Below are 13,695 nucleotides of genomic sequence, written 5' to 3'. Positions count from 1 at the left end.
TAAGGTATCTTTTCACTTCCAGCAACAGAGTGGTGCATGCTGATGGGCCTTCTCAGTGTTGACATTGTAGATATGGGACCATACTTACCAAAAATCAAGGCAGTTGATGTCACAAATCAGTTCAGTTCAGTCGCTCAGTTGTGTCCGACTCTTTGCGATCCCATGGACTGCGGCATGCCGGGCTTCCCTGTCCATCACCAACTCCCGGAACTTGCTCAAACTATGTCCATCGAGTCAGTGATGCCATCCAACCATCTCGTCCTCTGTCATCCTCTTCTCCTCCCGCCTTCAATCTTTCCCAGCATCAGGGTCTTTTCAAATGAGTCAGTTCTTCGCATCAGGTATCCAAAGTAATGGAGTTTCAGCTTCAGCATCAGTCCTTCCAATGAATATTCAGGACAGATTTCCTTTAGTATGGACTGGCTGGATCTCCTTGCAGTCCAAGGGACTCTCAAGAATCTTCTCCAACACCACAGTTCCAAAGCATCAGTTCTTCAGTGCTCAGCCTTCTTTACAGTCCAACTCTCACATCCATACATGACCACTGGAAAAACCATAGTTTTGACTAGATGGACCTTTGTTGTCAAAAATAGAACTGTTAAATTTGTGCTGAAAGTCACTCAGAGTCCTTGAAATTTGGACTGACTTAGAGTATTCAGGGGATAGATACAGACACACGCACACACATATGTAAATATAGGTAAGTAGTTTTTTCAAAGGCTTTATATTAATCAATATAATTAATGGAGATATCATTCCCTGGAGAAGGGAAAGACTACCCGCCCCAGTATTCTGACCTGGAGAATTCCATGGACTGTATAGTCCATGGGGTCGCAAAGAGTCAGCGACGACTGAGTGACTTTGACTTTCATATTAATCAAATCATAATATCCACTCTGAGACGGTGCACATACACACCGATGTACATACACACGCACCTTCATGCCTTTTCTCACATACAAATTTGAAAGGGGACATTCGGTATCCCCAAAGAAAACTCTGAAGCGCAGGTGGAAAGCGCTGTCCCAGCCCCAGCCCCTCTGGCCCTGCTGCTCAGCGCCCTCCCCCTGCACCCCCCCCCCCCCCCCGCATGTCCTCCCCTCTGGCCTTGGAGCCCTTTCCTGTCTGGTTCGTGGGAGGCTGTTGTGGGTTAACTCGTGGCCCAGCAGCAGCTGGCAGCAGAAGGTGACTGCGCTCCTTCGACAGCACCGAGGCGCATTTTAATCACCAGGAGCATATGCATGGTTGGGAAATGTTTTTTTGGTGTGCAGCCTACATCTAGTCTAAATGCTAATTATGAGAATAGCTTCAGCAAGGCACTTACGCCTGATTTGACTCGGAAAAAAAAAAAAAAAAGACGATGGCCTATGCATCTTTCTTAACAGGCAAGTTCACTTTTCTTCCCTAGGGATCTTTCAGAAGGGAGGGAAGGCTCGCAAGCAAATTGCTAGGCGATTAGGCTTGAACCTCACCGCCAGCTCCCCGATGACACCTGCGTTCACAGGAGTCTTTCTTTGTGGTGGAAACGCACTCTCCCTCACAGTAAGAGGACAGGGAAAGGGAATAAAGGGGCCCGTGGGCGTGAACATCAAGCCGGAAGGAATTTGGAATTACAAACGGTCCTTACAGAGGAAGAGATTACAAAGCAAAGGCGCATGTCTGGGGCCCTCACCCTTCAGAGCTAGTCAGGAGCTGTCAGTCCAGAGATCCATTGTGAAAATTGCTACATTCTTACACGCCTTCTTCCACTTTGCAAAATTTGTTGTTGTCCTATGGGAACCAGACACGGCCGAGGCATGTTAGTATCCCAATCCGAGACTGCGTATAGATCCCTCAGTACCTGGTCAGGTGCAGGACGCATAGTTCAGGCCTCAGTAAATTTAGCTGAATGAATGAAAATCCTGATTTACTCTTAACCCGATGTTGGTTGGTGGTCCCTGGTGAATGATGGTTGGTGAATGTCCTGATGACAGAAGAGGTTAGAGTACCTGAGGCCCACACAAAACACAGTATGCTGTGTTTTCTACATAAAAATGCCTGACACCTCAGGATTCCAAAGACTGTATATTGTTTTACTCACTGCAGTCATCTCTTTTTGCGTTGAAAATCGTAAATACTGGTTGTAAATGTATCGAATGGTTAAAGCTGTAAGTCAAACCCATCGGATTCTTTACTTCTCTATGTACCAAGATTTCCAAGCCTTTGACACTGGCCCTTTGCTTTTAAGTAAAATTACAACCAGAAGAATCAGAGATCAGAACAATTTTAGAAGAAGCATGGTATGGTGAAAAGACACACTTGTGTTTCTGACAGCCTCACTATTAGAATGCCTAGTTTGACTTTTGACTCCTTTTCTGCCACTTGCTACTTATATGGCCTTGCATTACTTAATCATTGACCTCCCTGGGCCTCAATTTCCCCATCTGTAAAATGGGATAGTATTGTAGATTTGAGGGAGAGTCAATGTGCAGCACCCAGCCCAGTGGGTAGTCTGGACTAAGCGCTCAGCAAAGTAGTGTTTCACAAAGCTCATCCCTTGGCCTGAAACACAGCCGTGCTGTGTGTCTGATGGGGAAGAGCCTGACTGCAGCTCACGGGGTGGAATTGTTCAGCATGCATGCTTCACAGACAGCCTCTTAGCAGCACGGGAAGAGGTGGGCTCTCAACCTTTGCTGCTGGCTTTGGTCGAGTCACTGCCCTTCTCTGACCTTAGTTTCATCATCTGAGAAGTAAAGGGACAGAGTTCCCTTCCAGCTGTGAAGTTGTAGGTACAAATGAAAAACCCTCACTGAGCTGTCTCCCAGTGTTCCTGGAGAGTGCAGATTTGGCCTGGTCTTCCTTCTCTGCAGAGCGCCCAGCATATAAGGTTTCCTCGGTGAATGTGCAAAGAGTGAGTTTATGGAACAGCCTAAAGTTGGAGATGTATAGTCTTCATCTTCAGCCCACCAGCTCTAAGCTTGACTTCTGGGATGCTGAGAGCTGCCCTTGGTGATTTTCAGGGTAATACTTCCTGCCACAGATGAGTAGGTGGCCAGTGGTTGATGTGTCTGAGGCAGGAAGGGACATTCGCAGCGCCCTAGCTTCAGGGTGTTGGTCTCCCTGCCTCTCAAGGGGATGGACAGCAGTTAGATTAGCTGTGTAAAGCCTGTCAGATGTACCACCTCACCTTATGAGCGAGGTACCAGATCAAGTGGCTTCTTTTTTTAGCAGAAGAAGACTGAGCACAGAAGGGACACAGTGACGGGCTTGAGATCCCACTCCAGACCTGGGGCAGAACTGGGGTTAGAGTGACATGTCCGGGCTCCCATGCAGCTCTGCAGACTTGAGTCCTTGGAGCCTTAGTGGTGCTTTGTGACCTTCCGCCACCACGGGCAGGTGGGCTGGACTAGATGCTTCAGACTTGACAGTTCAGCTTGTATCTGTTTACACGTGAGACCGCTCGGTAAGTAGTGTCTGAACGTAGGATACCTTGTTCAAAAGAGGTGTTCCGATCACTAAACCAAACGTCTTCCCAGCTAAAGAGGTGATTTCTATCCAGAAAGAAGCTTTAGCTCATTTTTCCCCCTTTCTCTCTCTCCCCTTTCTCACCGCAGGTTAACTGTAATGGCTTCACAATCGAAGATGAAGAACTTTCTCATTTGGGATCAGCAATATTTCCTGAGTAGGCTGAGTGTGACTTCATCTCTTTCCTTTTTACTTATTTAACACTGATTTTTTTTTTTTTAAATTTCCAATAACCTCCCTAGCTGCATGTGGCAGACATGAAACTCTGAGTGAATTAAATCCCCTTTTTAATTCTGCCAGATTTCAAAATATTTCCCCTGCATTTAAGGATCTGAAGGTAGTAGTTAAGAGAACAGTTGCTTGTTAAGTCCTGCTAGGTAGAGAGCTGTTATTAAAGAATATTTCAGAGTGCGCATAGAAGAAACAACCCAGGTCCTGCTGAGAAATTTGCTTTTTTGCATAGCTGTGGTTCTGGAAATCTTTGGGTTTCTTTCACTCAAAGGAAAACATTAATTGCTGGGAATTGACTGTAGACGTACGTAGGGACTATATAAGCTCCTTCCCTATCTGTCCTTTTTTGAAATATACCAGTATAGAAACAGCACATTTTGGAGGGACAGTATGCTAAAGTAGTGAACTAGGGATAAATTTCACAGACCTATAGGATTTTTCTTAACCTCAGGAATATACAAGTAATTCAAGAAAGGCCAGTCAGTTGACCAGTGGAAATCGTTACAGCTCTGACTTTAACGTTACAGCTCTGCCAAGCATGGCTTTGCCGTTATCTGTTTAAAGGACAGGATAGTCTCCTGATACATCAGTCCCAAACATCAAGCCCTGGCTTCACAGATGGAACAAAGGAGAGCTTCCAGCACCCCCTATCTGAGTCCATCCACACTGGAGATTAGTTTGGTCTAGAGTGATGTTGCTTAATATAAACTACAGGCACCTCTGCCTCTAGGTTGGAGCAGTTGCAGGAAACCCTTAACACCCACGCATTGGCCATGGATGGCACCTGAAGCCTACACATCTGTCATACCCAGCTCCATGCATCATATGGGTCCAAAAGAGAAAACTCTGTTAGGGGCATGTCTCTTGAGAAGCTACACAGGCTTTCTCGAACCAGAGAAACGAACAGTGTATTCCCGTCATATTACTGTTTCTATGGCCAAAATTGTCTGCATTTAGATTTCCGACAGGGAGGGAAGAAATGGTTTCAGTAGAGGTTCTTTAGGACTTTTGCCCTTGAGAAGAGGAAGGAGAACAGAGAAAGGTGACTAGACCTCTTTAGACGGCTTGCGTTGACTACTTCAGCCCTGAAACGAGCCCTAGAATGTCTCGTCTTGTATCTGAAAGAGTGAAAACCAGGCTCAGCATGGTGGTGTTTGAGGCTTCACCCCAGCGGCTGCCACGAGAACACGGCACCCAGAACATGAGTTAGGTCAGGTCTTCTGCCTTCAGGCAGCTCCCCTGCCTTCATGAGAAAGATAGCCAGCGGTCTATTTTGAGCTTGGTTACTTAATACTTCTTCCCTGGTGGCTCAGAGGTAAAGAATCCACCTGCCAATGCAGGAGTTTGATCCCTGGGTCAGAAAGATCCCCTGGAAAAGGAAAGGGCAACCCACTCCAGTACTCTTGCCTGGGAAATCCCATGGGCAGAGGAGCCTGGTAGGCTGCAGTCCATGGGGTCGCAAAGAGTCAGACATGGCTGAGCGACTAAACACCAATGACAAAGTGTTGAGAACAGTGTCTGGGGCATTTGTTTATTTCCTAGGGCCTGATTCCCTGTGCATGAGTTGCCAGGGAGTCAGGTGGGCCAGGAAGGAGGGTGGAGATGACCTTTCCCGCAGACAAGACAGGAAACCCCTGCGCGTCCGGCCCCAGGCCAGCCCCACCCTTCATCGAAACTTCTAGCAGTGGCTTCCCCAGACATAGCAACCTGGGGTGGTTCTTCTGCACCGTTTCCAACCTCTCGCTTTTTTTAATCTTCACGGAGCAAACAGGAGAATGGGTTCTGGTCGTGGAGGGTCCAGGCAGGTGACCCCGGCCACCAGAGCTGCTGTACACGTGGATCTGAGTGCCCCTCTGAGTCCCAGATTCCAGTTTTAATTGGGGGGGAAAAATTCCTTTTGCTGAGAATCATATCAACATTGTGATTTCAAAGGCAGCGTTTTCAGAGATCAAGCACTCTTCCCCTGTAGTTTAGAAATTTCTGTTCTCAGAACTTTGACCTTGATGTAACCAGAAAGCTCAAAGCCCTCGCGTAGGCGACTGTCTGTCCCCACTGTCCCTTGTAAAGCGACCCGCGAGCAGCAGGAGCGACTGATGGCCCAATTTTCCGGATGAGGAGATGGAGGTTGCAGAGAGTCAGACGGGCCCCTCCGGGTCTCTCGGGGGATCCCACACCCTCACTCAGGAAGCCAGCGTCTCCCCCAGTGGTGATTTCTCAACATCTGAAGACAGCATGTTAGAAGTCATCCTCTGATATAAAACCTGCTTGGCAACGACAGCCTGTTTGTCTTACACAGTCTCCGGTGGAGGAGCAGTTTACTGTGGGTGTTGAGTTTTGAGTCCTACATCTAACAGGAAGGCATTTGTTGTTTTCACTCTTTATTATGTGTTTTTATTTTTTCTTTGTTTTTGGCTTAGATATCACTGTTTTGCATTGCAGATTTCACTTTTCACTATTGTTCCAATTTAAGATGTTAGATCTTGTTATAAATGCATGCAGAACAGCCCCTTAGACCAGCTCTTAGTTTTTTTTTTTTTTTTTTAATGTCCTGCAAAGACACAGTTTCCATAACTTAGCAAGTAAGTGGCCACGGAGTTACCTGAGCAGTCCATCTGCCTCCTGAGAATGTTGGGTTTTCTCTTTTGATTGACAGTGTTGCACTGATGAATCATAGTTGTTGCCCCAATGTCATTGTGACCTACAAGGGGACCCTGGCTGAAGTCAGAGCTGTGCAGGAAATCCACCCGGGAGAGGAGGTGAGTGTGTGGCTGAGGGTGGCTGTGGCGGTGGGTACCATCCTCGGGTCCTCCGGGTTCAGGATCAGACCTGTGGCGTGGAGTCCACACTTTTCGCTCCCGTTGGGTGCTCAGTGTGTCCACCTGTGAAAGTGTTAGTTGCTCAGTTGTGTCTGACTCTTTGTGATTCCATGGACTGTAGCCCACCAGCCTCCTCTGTCCATGGCATTCTCTGCCAAGAATACTGGAGTCGGTTGCCATGCCCTTCTCCAAGAGATCTTCCCCACCCAGGGACTGAACCTAGATGTCTCTTACATCTCCTGCATTGGCAGGTGGGTTCTTTACCACTAGCGCCACCTGGGAAGCTGTGGCCAAAGGCGGGGTGGGGTGGGGGCGGGGAGGGAACAAGGAAGATTAAATTCGAATAAAGTTCCTCACAAAGATTTACAGAGATTTATAGAGAAACGAGACTGCCAAAATAACCATAATGAAATCTTAGAGGCTCTGAGTTCCCACTTCCAAATAATGGAGTTTACTTTTGATTCGTGAATTTCGGCCTGTGTTTCTTCCCCCCAAAGAGCAAAGCAACCCAGCAGTAGCTAATGAGTTACGGCCCCAGATGACACATGGTGCGTTCACATCACATCCCCTGCACCTCTGCCCTTGGGACAGTTCCCTTCCTGGGGATGGAATTCAGATGGGGTGGGGAGAGGCAGTCTGCGGTCAGGGCCACCACGAGCTACCCTCCCTCGGGGCAGGGGGCGAGCCTGCTCAGCGATTCCCTTCTGTCCTGTGCCATGTGGTTCCACAACCACCGCGTCAGGTGTCTCCCCTTGAGAAAGCTGACCAGCCCTTACCAGGTGTATGCTGCTGCTGTTAAGTCACTTCAGTCGTGTCCGACTCTGTGCGACCCCATAGGCGGCAGCCCACCAGGCTCCCCCATCCCTGGGATTCTCCAGGCAAGAACACCGGAGTGGGTTGCCATTTCCTTCGCCAGTGCATGAAAGTGAAAAGTGAAAGTGAAGTCGCTCAGTTGTGTCCGACTCTTAGCGACCCCATGGACTGCAGCCCACCAGGCTCCTCTGTCCATGGGATTTTTCAAGCAAGAGTACTGGAGTGGGGTGCCATTGCCTTCTCCGACCAGATGTATACGATACGTTCTTAAATCCTGATGTCTATAACAAGACACTTGAATATTTAGGCAATGTAAATACTTTAAATACATTTCATTTAAAATAATTTGGGTTGGGAAGATCCCCTGGAGAAGCCAATGGCTACCCACTCCAGTATTCTTGCCTGGAGAATTCCATGGACCAAGGAGCCTGACTGGGCTACAGTCCATGGGGCCACAAAGAGATGGACTAACACTACTGCTATTTTTTAAAGTTACATGTCTGGATATTTAGAATCTTTTCAATATGATTAGTGTGGCAAAATGATCAAAGCCTCCATTTCTCTGGGTGGTGGTCAATAAGCCACAGCTGAACTGGACCGCAGGTCCCATGTACAGATCAGACTTGCCGTCCTGTAGGAAATGCGTCCTGCAGGGGGCACCCTGTTGAGGACCTGGGTGTCTCAGTTTATGAATGTCTTGTGGAGGCTGCCCCAGCACCTCTTGTTAGAACAGCCAATGCCCGTCAGCCAGAACCTAAGTCCCCAGGCCCCTGCTCCTGGACTGCCTGGAGCACGTTGTCACCTGTCCTGGCTGTGTCTGGACCACGAGCTGTGATGCTGAGCGGCCTCTGTCGCCCTCTTCTGGGCCCTTCTGTCTGTTGCACCCCGTGCCCATCAGTCATTTTGAAGCGCTGAGGTGGGCTCTGGCCACCGAGCAGGACAGGCCTCCTTCCTGTGATTTTGCATGGCACCCCACTCTAGTACTCTTGCCTGGAAAATCCCATGGATGGAGAAGCCTGGAAGGCTGCAGTCCATGGGGTGGCTGAGGGTCGGACAATACTGAGTGACTTCTCTTTCACTTTTCACTTTCATGCATTGGAGAAGGAAATGGCAACCCACTCCAGTGTTCTTGCCTGGAGAATCCTGAGGATGGGGGAGCCTGGTGGACTGCCATCTATGAGGTCACACAGAGTCGGACACGACTGAAGTGACTTAGCAGCAGCAGCAGCAGCTGTCACCCATCAGAAATTCACCCTCCGCATTTGTGGGGGGAGTTGCTGCTTTGGGGGTGACCCGCCCTTCAAAGGGGAGGAAGCCATTTGCTGGGGTGTCCGATGAGCCAGGGGTCTCCGTTTCTGCCCTCCGGGCTGGGGAGAGCTCAGGGCACCTGTGAGCACCCAGCTCGTGTGGGTCCCCGCCCCGGCCTGCCTGCCAGAACCTGAGGTGACTGGCACAGTGACGGCTGTGGGACACCCATCTGTTCCATCAGACGTTTGCCTGATGGTGTGGGACGAGCCGCCAGTGCTGTCCCAATGAGTAGATAATGGGCAGTTAAATGCCGGCCTCCTCCATATGCTCCAGGTCTCAGTTATAGAGACTGCTAGGAAAAAGCAAGGACAGGCGGACTTGATGAGCCCAAAGGTACGACTTTTCCAGGTTTTCCGGCCTGGCTGGGTAAGGCAGCAGCGGGCTGGTGGCCTAGGAGCTGTGCCCTCCTGCACTGACCTGTCCCAGCCTGCTGATCTGACTTCCTGCTCCATCGCCAGCTGGTGGCAGGATAAAGGGAAGTGTGTGTGTGTGTCTGTGTGTGTGTGTGTGTCCACATATGCGCGTTCATGCTTCCCCACCACCCACCCAGCAGTGCATGTGAGCCATCCCAGGTCGTGAGATAAAAGACGCCTAACAAAGGCCAAGCGGAGACAGCGCAGGCCCCATCCCAAGGCCAAGCAGACTCTTTGCTGATGGTGCCCTTTGCTTCCCTTCCACAAGGGCATCCACTGCTTGGCCAAAGCCCAGCTCACTCTCTGCGGAGGAGGGAGGCAGGGCTGCTCTGAATCCTCCAACTTACCACTTTAGGGACCCTTTGATTCTGTAAGAGGAGGTGGACAACACTAGCGGTGCCAGTCAGGAGTTCAGTGTGTTAGGGTGAAGATTGTATGCTGAGCTGTGGCCCTCCTCACAGCCACCATCAGGAGTGTCTGCAGAGCCAAACAGGGAGGACACAGCGTGAGCTGGCCTGTGGCAAACCAACTTTTCAGATTCCCTTAGGTTTTTATCGGGCTTCTCTGGTGTCTCAGACAGTAAAGAATCTGCCTGCAATGCAGGAGACCGGGATTCGATCCCTGGGTCCTGGAGAAGGAAGTGGCAACCCACTCCAGTGTTCTTGCCTGGAGAATTCCATGGACAGGGGAGCCTGGTAGGTGGCAGTTCTTGGGGTCACAAAGAGTCCAGGCATGACTGAGCAACTAATGCTTTTATTTTTTCACTTTAGGTTTTTACCAGCTACATTGACCTCCTATACCCAACGGAAGATCGGAATGACCGGTTAAGAGATTCTTATTTCTTCACCTGTGAATGCCAGGAGTGCACCACCAAAGACAAGGTCAGCACCTTCTCCCAGCACAGATGCTGACTCGGCTCTCTCTCCGGACCTTTCTGCCAAGCGAGCACCCCTGCCTGAGTTGGGCGTCTCCTCCTTGTGTTTTTGAGCCTTTAAACCTGCTTTACTAGCACAGCCCAGGGGATCCAGTCAGACCAGGTCTCTGTTCCAACTTGATTCTCAGAGCTGATGAAAACATTTCCATCACATTGTACAAATAAGAGAAGGATTCGCCAAATTGCTATTTCTTTAAAAGAAATGGATGCTCCAAAGAGAGGGGAGGCAGAAAGATGAGCAGCGAGGTCCACCCACTAGGAGGTGGACAGCGTTCTCCAGCTTTCCCATTCTTCACCAGACTCCACAGAATCTTCTCGGACATCGCCCAGGTTACCTTGTCAGCGCCTCCCCTCCTTGTTTTGTTCCTTTGACTTCATAGATGTGTGAAGACATATTTGCCCACAGCAAACATCGAGGCAGGCGTCCTGCCTCGATAAGGAGCACCTCAAAAATGAGTAGTATTGTCTTTTTGTGAGTAGGTAATGAATATCGAACTTTCCCGCTGCCTGATTCCCTTTCATTCTTTCGTAACCTTAGAAGGGGCAAGCCTGTACCTCTGGGTGGGAAAATGTGCTATTTGAGAGATTCACCCATCAGTATGTTTTCCGTGGGAAGTAACCTATGGCCATTTCCCTTAGGATAAGGCCAAGGTGGAAATTCGGAAGCTCAACGACCCCCCGAAGGCAGAAACCATCCGCGACATGGTCAGATATGCGCGCAATGTCATTGAGGAGTTCCGGCGAGCCAAGCACTACAAATATATCCTTTGCAACCTTCCCGGTCTTACAGGGGGCGTTGGCGAGCTGGGCACCGGAAGCAGGAGAAGGGTGGGTTTCTGAGTATTGAAGGCAAGACGTTTCCTATTAAAGGATGGCCAGGGTGAAGACTTACTGGCCATCCACGACCTGTGGTCAGCTGCGTCAGTGTTTCACAACGTTGCCCTTATTTTTCTGTGTTGGACTAGTTTGCTCAGGAGCTCATCCTGTTGGACGGCTTTTATTTTCTAAAAGTGGAGAACAGTTCCTTGAAGACCCTTACTGATTGAGTATCTTCCTTTGGGCAAGGCACCTTACTGAGGGTTTTGCTGTGTAACAGGTGGAAACAGGCTAAATGTAGCAGGTCATTTGCCCAGGGCACGCTGTTCAGCAGGACAAGGTTTTGCCCCAGGTTTGCCAGCACAATCCGTATTTTTAACCACCATATTATAGCGTTTTCTTGGGTAGATTTGTACTGAAGAAAGGAAACCAGTGAAAGGGAATTAAAGAAAGGCACTTTTTTTTCCTGAGCGTAAGAAAGAACTTTCCTGTGTTGGAGAACGCTTCCTTAAGAGCTTTAGCAAAAGTTCCCAGCTTGGGTGAGGATTTAGATTTAACCAGAAGATTGAAGAATTTTTTTATTCTAATCAACATTGTTAACAGCTGAAGGAAGGCTGTGTTCCCTGTGGCTAAAATTCTTTAGTTGTGTTTAACAGCTGAGGTCTTCCGTTTTTCCTAGATTTTTTTTTCCTTCCAGAAAAATATGAGTCCTTTCACTTGCTTGCCTTTCTGTAATTTACTTTTTCAGAGGGTGTAGCTGGGGGTGGAGTGGGCAAAACAGTAACTCCTTGCCCCATTTCCGCTGCCCCCTCCCCTTTCCCCCCTCCCCTTTCCCCCCTCCCCTTTCCCCCCTCCCCTTTCCCCCCTCCCCTTTCCCCCCTCCCCTTTCCCCCCTCCCCTTTCCCCCCTCCCCTTTCCCCCCTCCCCCCGCCCCCCTCCCCTTTCCCCCCTCCCCCCGCCCCCCTCCCCCCGCCCCTCTCCCCCCTCCCCGCCCTCCGCCCTTGGGAAGCATCCTCGTGAACTGCCAGGCCGGTTGGTTCCTTGACTCCACAGCACCCCCTAGTGAGCTGCTGGAGATCTGCGAGCTCAGCCAGGAGAAGATGAGCTGCGTGTTCGAGGACACTAACGTGTACATGCTGCACATGATGTACCAGGCCATGGGCGTCTGCTTGTACATGCAGGACTGGGAGGGAGCCCTGCGGTACGGGCAGAAAATCATCCAGCCCTACAGGTGACTGCACGGGCTCTTCCCATCAGCGTAGCTCAGAGTAGAGTTGGGTGGTTTGGAATGTGCCCGTTGGCCGTCCCGAGTCTTCACACTGCCATGTTGGAGCGGGCCAGGAGCAGCTTTCTCTCCTCTCCATGACATCTGCAGGTGCAGGCTCAGGGTGCCTCCCCTGGGCCCAGCCTGTGCCCTCCACCACCCGGAAGAGACACCCAGGGAGGCAGGTTGAGGTGACACCGGGTGAGGGGAGGGCTGGGGCAGGATCCCTTCTAGGACCCGTCCAGGATGCACTGTTCACTGGAGTTAATTCAGACCAGTGTGGAAAAGCCACCGGCTGGTTTCTCCTCCTTGCTGTGCCTTTTAAGTTAAATGGCTCTGAGTAATTGGTTAGCGGTGGCCTCAGAAACACTCTTTTGTTTTCCATCTCCTTCTTTTGCTTTTTTAAAAGTGCAGCCTCAGTTTGCACCAGCTTCTCTGGCGGCTCAGGTGGTAAAGAATCCACCTGCAGTGCGGGAGAATTGGGTTCGACCTGTAGGTTGGGAAGATCCCCTGGAGGAGGGCATGGCAACCCACTCCAGTATTGTTGCCTAGAGAATCTCAATGATAGAGGAGCCTGGAAGGCTATACAGTCCATGGGGTTGCAAAGAGTCAGACACAACTGAGTGACTTTCACTCACTCACTCAGTTTGCAAATAAGGAAACTCTGGGACTGGTGGTTGCAGTTATTTAATATTCTCCCATAGATTTAATTAAAGTAAGTTGGATTTTAACCTGTAATAATAATGAATGTAAATCATGGGAAGGTTTCCTGTCGAGAGGGTTAGGAAGGTTAGTAAACCTTAAAGTGGGTGACAGGAGGCGGCTCTGACTAGCTGCTTCAGGGCCAGGCTGACCTAGATCAGATCACTGGGGTGCTTGTTAAACATATTTCTGTTAAACGTCACAGAGTCTCTTCAAGACCAAGCGTCTTCTAGTCTCTTGGCATCGCACCTGAAATCTCTGTGTGTCAGGCACCCCGGTGCTTTTGCTTAGTCCTCAGTACTCCTTCAAGTTCTAAGATCAGGGCTGTAACCTGTGTCTAATCTGAATCTCCACTGACCACTTGGCCCTCCACTTACCCCACAGTGCCGTGATTAGCCAGCAGGGGGAGCCCACGGGGCAGCCAGCTCCTAAAATCTGCTCCTAGAAGCAGAATTTGACCCTGTGGGGATAATCTCACAGCCTGTCCTTCCTGAGATGGGTGAGGAAGTCCATGCACACTTCCCCCCTTGAGATCTGTACGGGGAGAGAGAACGTGCATGAATCTGGCCTTGTGGTTGCTCTCCCAGCAGGGCTTGCCATGCTCCTCTGTCTATTAGCTTTAGGGAGGCCCTTTGGGGAGGCCCAGCACTGCCTTCCCTGGGTCACTGTGCCATGCTTAGTGGCTCAGTTGTGTCTGACTCTTTGCAACCCCATGGACTGCAGCCTACCAGGCTCCTCTGTCTATGGAATTCTCTAGACAAGAATACTGGAGAGGGTTGCCATTCCCTTCTCCAGGGGATCTTTCCAATCTAGGGATCAAAGCCAGGTCTCCTGCATTGCAGGTGGATTCTTTACTATCTGAGCCACCAGGGAAGCCCAGGAATACTGGACTGG

At 50.0% G+C, this 13,695-nt stretch overlaps 1 protein-coding gene across 2 annotated transcripts in view; it reads left to right on the top strand.

Annotated features, from left to right (window-relative positions):
* SMYD2 (SET and MYND domain containing 2) overlaps positions 1-13,695 on the top strand; it is a 53,860-nt gene that overhangs the window by 36,403 nt on the left and 3,762 nt on the right. For both annotated transcript variants that reach the window (XM_069544953.1, XM_069544952.1), the window contains 5 exons: positions 3,594-3,661; positions 6,389-6,491; positions 9,856-9,966; positions 10,659-10,779; positions 11,892-12,066. In XM_069544953.1, the coding sequence (XP_069401054.1) occupies positions 3,594-3,661; positions 6,389-6,491; positions 9,856-9,966; positions 10,659-10,779; positions 11,892-12,066 (578 nt within the window). The remainder of the gene's footprint in view (positions 1-3,593; positions 3,662-6,388; positions 6,492-9,855; positions 9,967-10,658; positions 10,780-11,891; positions 12,067-13,695) is intronic.

Source organism: Ovis canadensis, chromosome 12, assembly GCF_042477335.2.
Source record: "Ovis canadensis isolate MfBH-ARS-UI-01 breed Bighorn chromosome 12, ARS-UI_OviCan_v2, whole genome shotgun sequence".
NCBI classification, from domain to species: Eukaryota; Metazoa; Chordata; class Mammalia; order Artiodactyla; family Bovidae; genus Ovis; species Ovis canadensis.
Note: the sequence above shows the minus strand (reverse complement) of the source record. Positions and strands in the feature narration are given on the sequence as shown.